This window comes from Corylus avellana, chromosome ca9, assembly GCF_901000735.1.
Source record: "Corylus avellana chromosome ca9, CavTom2PMs-1.0".
In the NCBI taxonomy this organism is placed as follows: Eukaryota; Viridiplantae; Streptophyta; class Magnoliopsida; order Fagales; family Betulaceae; genus Corylus; species Corylus avellana.
In genome coordinates, this window is record NC_081549.1 from 596,139 (window position 1) to 611,755 (window position 15,617).

Sequence of the window (15,617 nt, forward strand, 5' to 3'; positions counted from 1 at the left end):
GCCTTCGACTCTTTCTCCCTTCCCCCTCTTACAGCAGCCATCATCATCAATTCATCATTATGGAGGATACTGGCTGTTAAAGATCCATGACTTAATCTCAACTGCGGTACAACATGAAGGGCATCTGAAATATATATATATAGCAGCTGAAGAAATATTTCTTGTCATAAGCACAAGTATCCAAATAAGTAGGTATAAGAAAAAGTTCGTATTAATCGCTTGCTATCTATCATTCAAGCGTTTATTACATTGACACAGACACAGCAGTCATGCACGTGCCTTACTCCAAGACACTTATTGTTCTCTTAATTATTATACTATAGAGAGAAGGAACGCATAATTCCTTTATGTAAATTTAAGGGCAAAAAGTGATGATGTAGTTGGGTGCATTGAAGCAAGTAAATGTGCTGTTTTGATCATCATAAGCATAGCTATAAGCTTGAGGGCATTGGTCCTCGAAGATCTTAGAGTAGTTTGTGGGTGGACATGTCTCTGGTTTATTGAAAGTGCCGGTGCAACAATATTCTGGTTTATTGAACGCAGTGCATGCGCTCTTGCAAGCAAGCACGCTCCCATCAGATCCTTTCACTTGCAGCTCAGCTGGGCAAACTGCGTTCACGTTTGCCGAGCAACTTGAGGGCTTGCAGTCACCGGTCCCTCCTTGTGTGGCGACTGAAACAGGGAGGTTGAAGCCGTCTACAAGGCTAACATCATAGAAATCTTGTCCACCATTTGCTGCTATGTTAATTTCTACCAAAGACGCTGGCGGGACTGCACCATTGCCATTGCATGTAATCTGGCCGGAGCCACAGTCAGCAGTTTCGCATGTGAACTTTCCAGAGGCGTTCGTGGAGCATCGTGTTCGGGCCCAAAACCGGCCTTTCCATGGAGCTTGGACATCAATTGATCTTGATGCTTTGGATGCCAACTCAAAACCAGTAGTTGATAGCTGAGGCTTCTGATCCGACGTCAGAGTTCCTGGCCAAATAGTTCTTGGACAGTTGTTTGTGAAAGTGATTCGAGCCGCATGAGAACCTGCATGCATGACATAAATTGTAATTAGAAGAAAGAATGTCAGTTTATAAAGGCAATGTACTAACTATTATAAGTAGATACGAAGACATACCAGATAAGAAACAGAAGGCCAATGCAAGGCCGAGGAGTGCAAGGGTTTTCATCATTGTATATAGTAGATCACTAGTTGCTCTCTTAATGAATGGGTTGGGTATTGTGGTGCTCATCTTATGAACTTAGAGTGGTATATATAGAGGCTTTAACGCGACCATCACGGCAAATCATGCGGAAAATCGGGTTCGACGTAAGTTCCACCAGGATTAATCCTCATTGACTTTTAAGCGGAGCCACACGGAAAAATGCGGAAAATTGACAGACAAAATGTGATTGAATCGATTGGGGTTATCTACAAAACATATGTGTCAGTATTTGGGAAAGGGAGGCAAATCCATTTACTACTTTGCTACTCTAGTTTTCTACAAACAGGTGTCAATGTTGTAGAAGATGACTTGACAAATGACTTTTATATATATTCATTTAACAACGTGCGACTGGTCTATAGTTCATCACAACCGAACGTTAGGTGCATCGAATTTTCACTACTCATGCGATGTTTAAGCCTTAAGGTTTGGTTTTTTTCCAACACTGATTTTGTTTGATTTCAACGTGGCCGCCTGCACATGGTTTGAAGTTTGATCTCTTGATGTACGTGTGTAGTACAGTAGTAGTTGTTTCGAGAAGTCACTTTCCAAGAAGAAGGAAATTAAAACCTGTTTATTTTGATGTCTTGATATTTTATTTTTATTTTTTGGGCCTTTTAATTATGATATATGAACTTCAAAAGACCACTAGTCCTATCATATCTAACCCAATAAACTAACCCACCCATTAAAAATGGGCTAACTGCCCAACAAATTACAAATGGGCTACGAGCCCAACAACTCATCTATTAAAAACCCATTACACAACGAAAAGAAGCCCCAAAAAAAAGAAGAATAAACCAAAACTTTTTTTTTTCTTTTTCTTTTCTAATTAAAGGTTAGAAGAATTGACTAATTGTGACTATTTTACTGAGTATAACCCGACCACCCCACTAGAATATTGATAGGTCCTAAGGAAAATAATAGAAATCCATACCCTTGCATTATCCAAACCCACTGAAAATGTCTCCGAGACCATCAAACCACCAGCTCATGTGGTCAAAACAAAACTTTTCATATGCTAATACATGCATTTTCTTGTCGAAGAAACTTTAAACTGTTTTTTAATTTTTTTCAAAATGGATTGAAAATATTTATCTTATGCAATCTATAAAATGCATATAAGAATTAAATTCTTTAAAGATAAATATTAATTTAAAGGAGCAAATCAATATTATCATCTAAGTCTAGTTTTGTAGACAAATAGCAACATGTTACAAAATTAATGTAATTAATTCTCGTTCCTATGACTATGATAATAGTTCTAGCACTCCAAACTCTACGAAAAATCACATATATTCTATTGCAAGTAATTGCAGATCATCAAATATCCAAGAGTCATGTTGAAATCCAAAGTTGTTTTGGTTGGAAGAGTATCCAATAGCGTTACAGAGCGAAAAGAAGAGAGTGATCGAAGGTTTGGCCCATTGTATTCGTAACCCCAAGAGTTCTTTTTGAGGTTCAAGTATGCAGATTTCCTCTTCCTTTCTTTAGGGTTCCTCTCTTTCTCTCTGAATTTTGATGTTTAGCAATGGCGAAGAAGAAGAAAAGGAATGCAGAGAAAGCAGAGCACATAATTGATAATATACCCAACAAATATTCTCAACAGCCCAGAAGCTCGAAACCCAAACGCCGCTCTGACTTCTCCTTCTTCTGTTCCTTTCCTCTCTCCAATTCAGGTGTGTGTGTTTTGTTTGATTGGAAATCAATTTCTTTTTCTTTGTTTTGGCTTTTCTCTGTGCCAATGTTTATCGCATTATCATTTCCTTTATTGGGAACTGAGTTGGTCGTTTGGTTTTCTGGAATGAAAGTTATATCTCAGCTTTTGTGAATTGCTTGGGCTGTTCTTGGAAGTGTTTGCTTTTGTGGCATTGAATTCAGCTGAGTTTTCGTTCTTATCAAAGTAAATCTCATTTCTTTTGCAAGTGATATAACTTTTATTCGCATAAAGCTTGAGTTTTGTTCTGAACTAGATCTTCCGAGGGTATGCGTAGGATTTGTAGCAATCTGTGTAGCTCAGTGAATTTCCTATGTTATGTTCTCTATTGTAAGGAAGCAAGATCTCTTTTTTGTGGCATTGTTGTGTCCCCATGAATATGCCTTGGCAACTCAGAAATTCCTGAATTCTGTCATATGTTTGAAGATACTTATAAGGCTGATTTGAGGGGCTAATGCTTTTTTTTTTTTTTCATAGCCTCCTGCTACATACTTAATCTGGTGGATTTTTTATTTTTATTTTTATTTTTATTTTTTTAAGTTTCTTAATTTTCTTTATATGTGTGTTGAAGGTTAATGAATTGTTCGATGAGGAGCAGAATTGCTGCCTATTAGATGTAGTATTACTGTATATGGGTTTGAATAGTAATTGATTATATTTCATTGGATTTTTAAGGATTATCTAAGTTTGCAACGCTACTTCAGTTTTGTAACTGTATGTCATCATTGCTGTCTCATCTGTTCAACTTTACTGCAACTGTCTCAGGAATGAATTACTTTGTTTTGAAGTTCCAAAATAATATTATGCTATTTTATTAACTTTTTTCTGGAATAATATCTGCCCGCAGGTTCCTTACAGGGGTCATCCTTTGGCGAAGGTGGATCATCCAATGTCACCTTAAATAGTTTGCATGGCAGACATGCTGAAGGAAAAAAAATGCCTGAGCATTCTCTTATTCGGTGCAGCAAGTCACAGAATAGAGGATTGCGATTCTCATCCAATTTCTATAATACTCCACTCATAGAAGTGGAAACAGTAGCCCAAAATGAACTTTTTGACTGCTGCAGTGAAAGGTTTGTCCGGCCCATATTCATGCCATGGTCATACAAGATATCATCAGTTTGAACGATTTTATATTACACTGATTGTCTTTCCCTTCATATAGAAATGTCAGTGAACAAACAAGTGATAGTGCAAGGTCATTGGAATGTACCCCAAAAAAATCACAGGTTACAGAAGGCATTGGCTTTCGCATAACACCAGGAAGTATTGTATGGGCTAAAACAGCTTGCCAAATGTGGTGGCCTGCTGAGGTATGTTACTGTTATTGACTGGTGGCGTCCTTATTTTTTTTTTCTTTTACATACATGTTATATTTTCTCTCTATAGTTTGGTTTAAGGAATGTCAGATACCCCTGTTATCGAGAAAAAAAGGAACCAGGTACAGCCTCTTAACATAAGTTAGGGGTTATATTTCTGAAAGTGAATTATGGGCTACCTCATCTAAAGTGTCACATAAAATATCCTTTCTTTCCCCTGGAATCTTTGCACGACATGCCCATTCAGATGATTTCTGAAAGCGTGTTCTGCATGTTTCAAAACTTTTTATTTTGATAGTACGTGTTTCAAACTTAAATCTTTGAAGTCTACATTTTTCTCATATCTCAAAAACAGTGTTTGATTCCTCATCAAGAAGCTTTGGATATTGGATTTTTGGTGACATCTTATATATTAAACTTTATAGGCCGAAAGGAAACATGTTATACAGTTGGGTCGTGCTGGATCTAAGCAGATGATTGTTTTTGGAACTACAAAAATGGTATCTATCACTTTTCAAACCAAAAGCAGAATTCTTGTGTATAATCCTGTTTGAGAGTCTATCCCTTTAAATAGTTTCTAACCTGACTTGTGAACAGAACAGTTGATGCCTAAAATAACTTGGTAAGATAAGATATTTAACCCATCAAATGAATCATATCTCTTTAGTTTTATTTCTAAATCCAGTGCTTCTATATTAACAAAAAGTTAACTCACATTTTTCAGATCATGGATGAAAGATCCAATCTAGCTGACTCAAGGAACCAGGATACTGATGGACATGTCTTAGTAGAGTTTTATGGAAGCCATGACATGTAAAATTTCTAACCTTTTATGCTAATGTTGCTGCATATCTTTTGACTGAGAAAACATTGAGAATCTGCTTGTTCTCTGTCTTACTGGCTGACAAATAAATTTATGATTTACAGTGCTTGGCTTGATCCTGCCAGAGATCTTTCTGAGCTTGAGGATGTGAGTGCAGTTACTATAATAAATTACTAACAAGCTCAATTGTTATCTCTTCATAAGTCTGTGTTGATATTGATTCTTGTAAACTGTGCCACAGACACTATTAAATAGTTCAGCCTGTCTACCTCTTTTTTTTGTTTTTGTTTTTTTTCTTCTCTTTTTCACCTTCCTGTGATAATGATAGCTATTGCCAATCTTTCATCAACTGCATTGTAGCGATGAATGAGCAGGTGCTGTAATGTAAGTCACCTGTTGCAGGGGGTTTTCTCTCTGGGGGTGGTTTTGGATGGGAGTAACTATGGAACTTTTCTTCCATAGTCTATCGCATGATATGTAATGTATGATTGAGATATTATGCTGACTGATGGCAACAATGTTGTAGCATTGATTGTACTGGAGCAAAAATTTCAATATGTAGAGCTGTGGGAAAAGCATATCCCCCCATCTATATGGCTATTTTAATTATGCCTATCAATATGTATTCTGATTATGTTCATTTTCTAATCTATGCCTAAGATCCTGTGCCTTTTTTGTTCCAGTGCTTCCAAGAAAAGAGCTGTAACCCTATGGAAGATTTTCAAGATGCTTTAAAACAAGTAAACTGATATTTAGCAAATATGGCCTATGCTTTATGATTTCGTATTTTTTGTGCTATCTGCCAAGTCAACATTCTGTTCTCTTGTAATTGCAGGCCCTACAAAGGAAAGAATATCTGAGTTCATGCAGAGAGTTGTGTAAAAGCCCCAACGGACCCAATCACTCAGATCAACAAGATGAGTTCTCTGGTATGTACTTTAATTTGTACTTTGCCTGAACATTTCATATCCTCAAACAAATCTGTTGAAAGCCAAAAAGAGACACAGGGAAGTCTTATGGTTAACATGGGAAATCGTATCACATATATATATATATTTTTTTGACATAGCTTAGTTCACATTTTCTCTTGAAAGTCAAAGAGAATTACCATTATCAAATAGGGTCAACTGTACCCATATGGCCAATAACTTTATGCGGATCTTAAATCTGTACTACTATCAGGTGGAATTGGCAAAGGGGATAGCCTCTTTGGTGTAAAGGAATTGTCTCACTTTTTTGTTCTTTCATCTGATGTGCATTGTAGACACCTTTTCAAGTTTTCAATGTTGTCTCCTTAATCTTAAAGTTAACAGAGTATCAGCAGCATTCCTTTTACAATGATGGAGGTAGCCTTCAACGAATCAATAATTCTAATCTTTCTTGAATCACAGATCACCATGAGCTCTAGTTTCTGAGTACAGGGTTATAACTAAAATGGATTTTCTTTTCTTAGGGCCCGGGGTGTGGGTAGTTAGCTAAAATTTGGCTTTTAGAAACGCATCCTTGTGAGTTTAACATGTTTTTTGAGCCTCAAAACTGCATATTCTAAGCATCCTCTAGATCCTAAAGCCTTGGTTTCTATTTGGTATAATTCTATATAGGCGTAGATGTAAGGTCTATAAATCGGTTGTCTTTTTAACGTAGAAAAATTGTCATTTTTGTGAAGCTATATCTACTCTTCTCCCTTCCAGTTTAATTTCTGATTCTGCTTCTGCTTCTGCTTCTGCTTCAAACAGATAAATGGACTTCATCAATCTCAAGCAGAGCAGATGATGATTTCCTTGAAAGAGGGAGGGGGAAGAGGGAGCGAAAGCCTAAACTTCACTTTGATGTGAGTTGCTATCACCAGAATGGTTGTGGTAAAGCACATCTTGCTACATTAACAGTTTAATTACATTCATTTACAGGAGGTGACATTTCCAATGACATCGGATAAGAAGGTCCGGCGACTTAGGATAATGCGGTACCTTGGCCTTAGCGCTCCAATTGGTTCTCCTTTTTGATCCACTCACCCAGTAATGTAGAATTCATGTTGCTTGATTTCCCAGCTGTAATGAAGATATCATCATTTGAATATAATGGTAGATACCTCTAATCTTCTTTATAATGTATAGAAGAGTTTTGTATAGTTGTAACTTTTTTTATTGTAAATTATTAGTTACCTCATAATTAGGGGTAATTAACTAATTATACGTCACTGTCTTTTGGAAACTGCCACTAAACATCCTTGTGATTGGAGCTAGAAGAAATCTTCATATTTTCTGTTCTTCTAATTGATGGATTTCCTCATGTGAAGCGCATTTATAGCCTGAAATACAAAATTTAGCCCCTAATTGGTATTCAACAGGGTTAAATTAATGTTGCATGAATAGAGATAGCAGAACAAGGGCCTGTTTGGAACAATTTTAAAATCTGTTTTTCGTTTCTCAAACATTGAAAACTATCTAAACGGATTTTCGGATGTGATCTTTATCACTAACAAATCTGTTCCCTGCGGCTGAGGTTGCCACCAGATCAACATCGTGGTGGCCGCCTGTGGCGGCCATCACCCATTGAAGACTAGCTCCAATATCCATTTTTCTCCTTTTTTATTTATTTTTATTTTTATTTTGAAAAAAGTTATTATTATTATTATTTTTTTTTTTTTGGGTTTTGTAGGAAACACTACTTCTCCAAACATTACCAATTTTTTATTTTTTATTTTTTGTAAACTCCAGGTACAATAATATTTTCAAATGCTATCTCCACCAAAACAATTTTGAATTTTTCACTTTTCTTTCATAACTCTTTTCAAAATGTAAAACACTTGTCCAGACTTTACCAAACCAAACCTTTTAATTATATTTTTCTTATTTTTCTTATTTTTTATTTTTTTTAAAGATTAACTTAGTTAAGAAATTTTCTAACACCTAAAACTACACAAAATCTATATCAAAGTTCTAATTTTTTTTTTCCTCTTTGTTTTCTTTGGATCCAATCAGACGATCGAGGGATAAGATTTCAGGAGATTTGAATACATAAATGGAAACAACTTTTTAGGCGACTTGATTGATGGTGGGACTGGCTTTCTTTTTTCGATGGTTGATGCTTTTTCATGTGATTTAGTCAACTATAATTGATTGATCATGCCACTTTATTCAAAAAAAAAAAAAAAAAAGGCTATCAAATTTAATACAAAAAAACAGCGGTTGTTTTGTAGCCGGGGAACCAGGCAGCACGCTGAGATGAATATCAATTGATTTGTGCCCGTAGGCCGTAGCAGTAATTCCATGTTGAGAAAGTGGCAGGTAATTTGGTTTTCATGAGCATGTCATTGCAGCCAAAAGGGCTGCAGAGGAAATGAGTTCCTGTTTCTTTTTGTTAGATCTCCATTTTCAAATCTGATGAAGGGAATGTCTGTAACAAATCTGATACACAGATTAAGTTTCAACCTCCAGTTCATCACCATTGTGGGTTGGTTTCACAAAAATCAGGTTGTCTTTCCCAAAAGAGATTATGTCTCACTGATAATTTTCAGTTGCAGAGTACAAAATCCGTATCTTTCTGTGCCTCAAAAGTTGAAGTTGGAGACTTTCTACGTAGACGCAGTCACCAGGCTCCACCATTTGTCCTCTACTGACTAATCTTTCCTTGTAATTCTCACAAACTTCGTCAAAGAGCTACAAGAAATGGGAGGATATAAAAATATATATTACATATAAAAGATATCATCAGCATTTGGAGTATGAGGATGAAGAAAACGCAAAAGAAAATTAATGATGTTTGGTTATTACAAAAGAAAATATGTAAAATTGCATCTTTAATGCAGCAAATAAATAAAAAATCTGATCTGTCAACTCAACAAAGATAAATGGCAGAATACAAAGAAACATTTCTTTGCAGGTTTATCAAAGAAGCAACCTTTCACTTTGTCGGTAGATAATAGAAAAATAGTGGTAATTAGTAGGAGGAGGGGAACACGGGCAGCATTCTGGGATAAAATATCAATTGGAAAGCGACTCCCAATACTTCCAGCTACGTTAATGTCTCACTAGATTGCAAGCTCACGTTACCGATCGAGCTCGATGCGAGCTGTGCTACGTGAAAGAACTTTATTTACGATTTTCGTATTTTATCGATGTGGGACAATAACGAGCATTTATAAAGTCAAAAATCTACGTTTGTTAAAAAATTTACGTTGGAAATTTCGTGGTGGGTCCCGACCAGCAGCGCTGCGCTGTCTCTGCTCTCTGAGCCCAACTACGGTGTCGCCTTCTTCTTCTTCTTCTTGCAATTCATTCTTTCACTCTCTCATTTCTATCTCTTTCCTCTCTTCTTCCGATCCCCATTTTCCATGGCGTCGTCAAGCGCGGGAAGCTCAATCCCTGCGCCAGGTACTCTCGTTTGCACAACAATCCTTTTATCTTCAATTTGCGTAAGTACTTCTTTTCACAGTCTCTGATTTCTGATTTTGTTTGCTTTGTTCGGTGGCTCAGAGGCCGTTCAGGTTATCGTTTCGTTGCTCGCGGACGAATCCCCCGTGGTCAGAGAGGCCTCCGCCACTTCTCTCAAGGACATCGCCGCCTTGTAACTCTCTAACTCTATGTGTGTGTAATTATGTGTTTGGAAGAGTGATTTGGTTGAATTGAAGCTAATGGAGCGTTTTCGATTGTAGGAACCCGCTTCTAGTGCTCGACTGCTGCTGGGCAGTGTCGCGAGGGGGACGCCGGGTACTCAATTCTCTCTTGCTTTGGATTCTAAGATGGAATTTGGGTTTGTTTCTTTCTGATTAGGGGTTTGTTCCATGTTTTAGCGCTTCGGAAACATGGCCGGGGTGTTTCAAGTGATGGCATTCGGAGTTCGAGCGTTGGATAAGAAAGACGTGGATCCTCCTTTCATGGCCAAGCTGGCTAAGATTGCCACGGCCGAGATGATCACCTCCAAGGTGTCCTTTTTTGCTCGATTCTCTATCTGCATTGGGCTAAAACATTAATTTTCTACTTTGGGTTATTTGTTGATTGTTGCATGGGCCATTTGAGCTGGTCTAGCAGCTGAAAGCATAATTGAGCTGGAGAAAATATTAATTATTCACTTGGGTCGATACTTGGGGTAAGAGGAGATTTTTGATCATAATTACTATGCGTAGAAATTCAGTTTGTTCTAGCTAAGTAACATTTTGGCTTTAGGGTTGAAAACTTTGAAGCTTTCCAGGTAGGTAGGAACAAGTCTGTTTAATAGTAATTTGTCTTGATTCTTGTTTGACCTTTGCAAGCTTGTTGCACGATTGGTAGTGTTAATGGAGGTGCATGTGTTGCTTGTGTGCAAAGTAGACAAAGAAGGGCGTTTAATGCTCTAACTTGGAAGATGAAACTGAGGTTATACGGTAATGTTGAAGGCAAAACAAGCTAGTCTGCTTTCCCTTTTAGAACATAACAGTTTGGGAGATGAAGATATTCATGCCTTTTTTTTTTTTTTTTTTTTTTTTCATTCATTCTTTCTTTTTTTGGGGAAACTTTAACTCCTTTTAACTTCCATCACTTTTGCAATGTTTTCTTAAAGTTCAAAAACTCTCAATTTAGTGTATCGAGCTTCTAATTTTTTGCAATGGCCCCCCATTCAGTTAGGGTTTGGGGTTAAATCAAACAGAAAAGGGGTGAAATGACTTTTATGCTCCTAAATTTTTTATAAAATTTCAAAATTATCCTTAATTATTTATTTATTTATTTTTTAAAAGTAAAAAAAAAAGATGGGGAAACCCATAACATACCATACCATTTCTTTTTTTGGAAAATAATAAGGGCATTTTGGAAATTTTACACCCTCCATTAGGATTTGACAGAAAATCCTAACGGAGGGGGGACATTGCAAAAAAATTGAAATTTCGATACACTAAATTAAGAGCTTTTGAAGTTTAGGGGGGACATTGCAAAAGTGATGGAAGATCAGGGGATTATGTAGAGTTTTTTTTTTCTTCTTTTTTTCAAGTCAATGCGAGTAATAGGTGATGTAACTTTCTTATTAAAAAAAAAAAAAGAGTAGGCAAGTGATGCCGAACAAATCTAAGGATTGGCGTAGGCTAGTAATTTGAACCTACAGATAAAAGGTTATGAAGAAATTTTGGGAGAGAGAAGATATCGAAAAGGGTAGAGAAAACCCCAATCAACAAAAGTAGGGGTGAAAATGCGGATGCGGTTATTAGCAATATTTGCATCCGCAAAATGCGGATAATGGTTTTTGGTAGACGTATCCGCATCTGTGCGATTATTGTAGTTAATAAATGTGGTTATTATTCGCTATCCGCATATGAGGTAATGAGCGTTTGGACCTTGAAGTTGTATTTATTGCTTCAAAAGGTTTTTGTTTTGGAAAAAAAAAAAGAAAAAAAAGAAAAAAAAAACCTAAATGTTAACAAACAGAGCCAAAAGATTTTAACAAACATAAGTTTTGAAAGTTTGTGAGTCAAAGTTTACAAGTATTCGGCTGTCTAAGATCATTACTAATAATTCAGTCAGAGTCATCGTCAAATGAGTCAAGTCCTTAGTTTTCCAGGAAGTCTAAGTTGAGTCTTTACTGTGTTTGGTTCCAGGAGAAGTGTTGAAACTTCTAAGACTCTGAATATGTGCAATTCTATGGCTATTGTGTCAAATGTGCAATTATAGGGCCTTTGTCACCAACATGCTATGCAATACAATAGATTGGTCATCAAAGCTTGTGAGTTGGGGGGCTGCTCAGATTTACAAGTATCTTGTCATGCTCAATTGACTTATCCCTGGAACAGCTTTTTTTAATTCTCTTTGATTGTTCTCTTTGATATAGGAACTGAATGCTGACTGGCAAAGAGCTGCAGCAGGCCTACTTGTTTCAATAGGCTCACATTTGCCCGACTTAGTAAGTTTCTTGATTGGTTGCTAATTCTGAACAGGTTCTACAGTAGGAAACATACCATTATTTCTAATAAATTTCCTAACTTTTCCCTTCCATATTCTAGATAGTAAACTCTGTTAAATTGAAATTCCATGTACAAGATGAATGGCAGATGGCATATTATTCCCCTTCTATATTATAAGTAGAAAAGTTTTTGTATTGAACTTTCCATGTACAAGATGAATGTGTTGTGGAATATTTATTATCAGAAGAGGAAGCTATGCATTAGACATTAAAGAAAAAAAGGGGACCAACTGGCCTGTAATACCAGGAGGTATTACTCCCACATTATTTAATACTATAATTAAAAATGCCATGTGGTATCACACTCGAAGAGCAACAACTTATTCAAAGTTGAAGATGAAAGGTGTGAGTTTTGGTGATGCATGATCTGTTAAGCATTACAATGGATTCTGCAAGGATTTAAGATTTCATCTAAAATGCTGATGAGTGATGAGGTTTGTTATAATTTGGATTCATCTTGCAAGCTATTGCCAAATATTGTGTTTAATACTTTTTTTTTTTGTGTGTGTGTGTAAACACTTGGCATTATTTCTTTAATGATTTAACCTTTCCCCCCTTCTTCTTTCCTTCTCCCCACAGGCTTTCCACAATATTTGTCATTGTGTGTGTGTGTGTTTGTCTTTTTTTTTTTTTTTCAATTAAATGGCTACTGATTTTCTTGGTTTGGCAGATGATGGAAGAAATATTTCTTCATTTGTCAGGGTCAAATCCAGCTCTACCAGCTATGGTTCAAATACTTGCAGACTTTGCTACTGCTGATGGTTAATCATCAAACTTCTTTGTTCTTTGTGCTTTAGGCAGCTTTGGATGTTTCTTTGTCATTTCACTTTTCTGCTTAAACTGAAGTGTCTTCCGTGCTTTTTAATTCTATTGAAGTGTTGCAGTTCACTCCACGATTGAAAGGTGTACTTTCACGAGTTCTGCCTATTCTTGGAAATGTGAGAGATGTCCACCGGCCAATTTGTGCAAATGGTGTGCTGAATTTCTCTTACTCATTATTGAGACATTTAATACCAGATGCAAAACCTAGGAAATGCTCGTTGTTGATATATTTTCTGTGGTTTGTTGCTTTATTTAGGATCAATGTTTTCTAGTATCTATAGCCAGGATTCAAATGAATGGGATCATGAGGCTTTACATTGGCAAACTGCATGATTTGTTAGGCGTTCTAGAACTGACCAACCTAGTATATACATCATGTCGTGATTGCACATGCTAAGTTCTTTGGATTTATGGAAAAATGTTTATTGAATTTTTTTGTTTTTGATACGTAATGCAAATTCATTCAAAGTGCAGAGAGGTGCAACCTTAGTACACAAGAAGTATACATAAATAACCCCTAAAGTGTAGAAAGGAAGGGAAAAACTCCTAAAACTCATAAAAATTAGAAACATGCAAACTATTCCATGCTACTTTCCAAGTATACAGGGATTGGAACCTCATCTTCTTCATCTCTAACATCACAATCTCTCGATCTTCAAAGCTCCTTCCATTCTTCTCTCTCCAAATACCCCACATTAAACACAAAGGAACCAACCTCCATATTTTCAAAATAGTTTGGCGTTTCAATTGTCCCCTCCAACTCTCCAAGGACTCGCTCAACCTATGAGGCATGACCCATGCAACACCAAACAACTCGAAAAGAGCGATCCATGAGAAAAGAAATGGATTTCAATAATGGATCTCAATGTTAGTCACCAAAATAAACCTTCAAAGAAAATTTTATAATTACCTCTTTTTATGTCATTGGTTCCAATTATCAAAAAATGTCATTGGTTCCAACTATCTTTGTCAATTTTGAATACGAATTATGCTACTTAAGAGAAAGTTAATTTGTTCATTGGCTTAGGTTGGTGGATTGTTTACCATCTCGCTTCACTTATTAAATCTGTCCGAGGCTGTATCAGAACCTTTGGTCAGTTCTCCCAATCCTGAACTTAGAACGCCTTTATCTCCAAGCCTGTTAGTTAAAAGTTAGTGTACATAAGTTTCTAACGGTCTTATGGTTAACTTGCATGCTTCACCATGGTTAACTTGGTCCACTGTTTTTCTTAAGTAAGGTTTTATGTTGAATGTCTGAGCTTAAGTAATTCAACGCAAACATTTTGTTTCGTACTCCTAGCAAAAGTAAAAGTGTGCTCTTAAACACAGCATTGGAAGCAAATAGGGCAGAGAGCATACTGTTTGTGTCTATTAGAGTTGTGAGCTTGTTATAGTTGGCCTTAAAGGGAGAATCTTGCTGCTTGTTATATCCCTGCGTTCTTCTTGTTTGACCTAGGAGTTGTTCCTGGGCATAAGAAAAAAAATGAAGACCTTCTGGAAAGTTTTCTATGAAAAGAGCATAGCCAACCAACTTGAGACTGTCTGAGACTGGTCATTCCCATGGAATAAATTTTCCCCATATATTGATTTATCACCCGCTGATAAGCGAGAAATGCTTGTGTCTATTCCCTCCCTTTGAGTAATGAAAAGTAGACAGCAAGTGAGCAGCAAGCTATGTGATGACCATACAAAAAATTATGAATGGACACATTGGATGACTGGCAATCATTTGCCATTCATTACAACACTGCCCTGTCTCTGATCGTATGAGACGTTCTTAGGGAGTTTGTTTGCAAAGCATTCTATTTGATATTTTTGTTTCGGTTGTGTTACAAACATGTGATTAGAATATTCTACACCTTTATTTTTTGTTGGAGAGCTGATTTTGCTCTAGATATTTAATATTTTCTTGTACATGTATTAGCCTGCCAAGTTGTAATATATTTTATTCTGTTCCAGCATTCAAGTGCTGGTGTCAGGCTGTATGGCAATATAGCGTGGACTTTCCTTCGGATTCACCTCTTGGTGGTGACGTCATGTGAGATCAATTTGTGCTTTTACTACTTTGTTTGCCTATTCCCCCATATTATATTTTCAGTATGTTCTATCTTAAATACATAAGTCATTTAGTGCAGGTCATTTCTGAATTCTGCTTTTGAGCTTTTATTGAGAGTTTGGGCAGTTTCACGGGATATAAAGGTGTGCAAAATAAAGTTTTTGTTCTTTTTCTGCTTAACATTTTATTGCTCTATGTCCTTTTTGAACCTTCGTTTTGTAGTTACAACTATAACTTGGCATAAGTTTTTTTTTTTATTATTTGGTTTGGAACAGGTGCGCATATCTTCTGTGGAGGCCTTAGGTCAGATGGTTGGCCTTGTCACCCGTACGCAATTAAAGGCAGCTTTACCCAGACTTGTCCCTACAATTTTGGAATTGTAAGATTGGTTGCAATTAGTAATTCTTCAAGCTGTATATTTACAATGCTGCACTTTTTTTTATTTTTGTTCCTATTGTCTGTGTAGTAGTTTTGTGAATTCGTGTTGTGCATATACATTTAAGAAACATGCACATACAAATACCATCATCCATATCATGCATATGGATAAAAGAAAACAGGGATTACACTGCAATTTTCTGTTTTATGTTAATCAGATATAAAAAAGATCAAGATATTGCCTTCCTGGCAACGTGTAGTCTCCACAGTCTCTTAAATGCCTCTTTGCTGTCAGAAAGTGGTCCTCCTTTGCTTGATTTTGAGGTAATGCACTCTTCATTCTGCTTGATTGTCTTCCCTA

The 15,617-nt window shown here is 36.5% G+C and overlaps 3 protein-coding genes across 9 annotated transcripts in view; 2 read left to right on the plus strand and 1 right to left on the minus strand.

The window, feature by feature from the left end:
- Nucleotides 1–162: 162 nt before the first annotated feature.
- Nucleotides 163–1,212, minus strand: LOC132161703 (thaumatin-like protein 1). The gene is made up of 2 exons (XM_059571879.1): nucleotides 1,127–1,212; nucleotides 163–1,035 (listed from the first exon to the last, which is right to left on the minus strand). Exons 1-2 carry the CDS (start codon nucleotides 1,179–1,181, stop codon nucleotides 356–358), a joined length of 735 nt encoding a protein of 244 aa, XP_059427862.1. The 5' UTR covers nucleotides 1,182–1,212; the 3' UTR covers nucleotides 163–355.
- A 1,250-nt stretch (nucleotides 1,213–2,462) lies between these two features.
- LOC132192006 (uncharacterized) lies at nucleotides 2,463–7,417 on the plus strand. 2 transcript variants are annotated; one of them, XM_059607179.1, is made up of 10 exons: nucleotides 2,463–2,893; nucleotides 3,779–4,004; nucleotides 4,097–4,244; nucleotides 4,676–4,750; nucleotides 4,975–5,063; nucleotides 5,178–5,220; nucleotides 5,757–5,813; nucleotides 5,909–6,002; nucleotides 6,810–6,904; nucleotides 6,981–7,417. In XM_059607179.1, exons 1-10 carry the CDS (start codon nucleotides 2,746–2,748, stop codon nucleotides 7,074–7,076), a joined length of 1,071 nt encoding a protein of 356 aa, XP_059463162.1. In that variant the 5' UTR covers nucleotides 2,463–2,745; the 3' UTR covers nucleotides 7,077–7,417. The 2 variants fall into 2 exon arrangements, with proteins under 2 accessions (XP_059463162.1, XP_059463163.1); XM_059607180.1 differs by lacking the exon at nucleotides 4,676–4,750 and having other exon boundaries at nucleotides 2,466–2,893.
- A 1,845-nt stretch (nucleotides 7,418–9,262) lies between these two features.
- LOC132191465 (protein SHOOT GRAVITROPISM 6) overlaps nucleotides 9,263–15,617 on the plus strand; it is a 29,959-nt gene continuing 23,604 nt past the window's right edge. For 3 of the 6 annotated variants that reach the window (XM_059606486.1, XM_059606487.1, XM_059606491.1), the window contains exons 1-11: nucleotides 9,263–9,446; nucleotides 9,549–9,639; nucleotides 9,728–9,782; nucleotides 9,866–9,997; nucleotides 11,869–11,940; nucleotides 12,671–12,761; nucleotides 12,877–12,972; nucleotides 14,782–14,860; nucleotides 14,958–15,021; nucleotides 15,154–15,257; nucleotides 15,475–15,580. In XM_059606486.1, the coding sequence (XP_059462469.1) occupies nucleotides 9,407–9,446; nucleotides 9,549–9,639; nucleotides 9,728–9,782; nucleotides 9,866–9,997; nucleotides 11,869–11,940; nucleotides 12,671–12,761; nucleotides 12,877–12,972; nucleotides 14,782–14,860; nucleotides 14,958–15,021; nucleotides 15,154–15,257; nucleotides 15,475–15,580 (930 nt within the window). In that variant the 5' untranslated portion in view covers nucleotides 9,263–9,406. Of the gene's footprint in view, nucleotides 9,447–9,548; nucleotides 9,640–9,727; nucleotides 9,783–9,865; nucleotides 9,998–11,868; nucleotides 11,941–12,368; nucleotides 12,435–12,670; nucleotides 12,762–12,876; nucleotides 12,973–14,781; nucleotides 14,861–14,957; nucleotides 15,022–15,153; nucleotides 15,258–15,474; nucleotides 15,581–15,617 lie in introns of those variants that run through there. The other 3 variants (XM_059606488.1, XM_059606490.1, XM_059606489.1) reach the window with 3 other exon arrangements.

Bases quoted from the DNA above. Each gene is read 5' to 3' on its own strand.
- LOC132192006 (XM_059607179.1), top strand. From the start codon at position 2,746: ATGGCGAAGAAGAAGAAAAGGAATGCAGAGAAAGCAGAGCACATAATT. The intron at 4,245-4,675 runs GTATGTTACTGT...TAAACTTTATAG, and splicing joins AAATGTGGTGGCCTGCTGAG to GCCGAAAGGAAACATGTTAT. The intron at 6,003-6,809 runs GTATGTACTTTA...TGCTTCAAACAG, and splicing joins TCAACAAGATGAGTTCTCTG to ATAAATGGACTTCATCAATC.
- LOC132161703 (XM_059571879.1), bottom strand. From the start codon at position 1,181: ATGATGAAAACCCTTGCACTCCTCGGCCTTGCATTGGCCTTCTGTTTC. The intron at 1,036-1,126 runs GTATGTCTTCGT...TCATGCATGCAG, and splicing joins GGCCTTCTGTTTCTTATCTG to GTTCTCATGCGGCTCGAATC.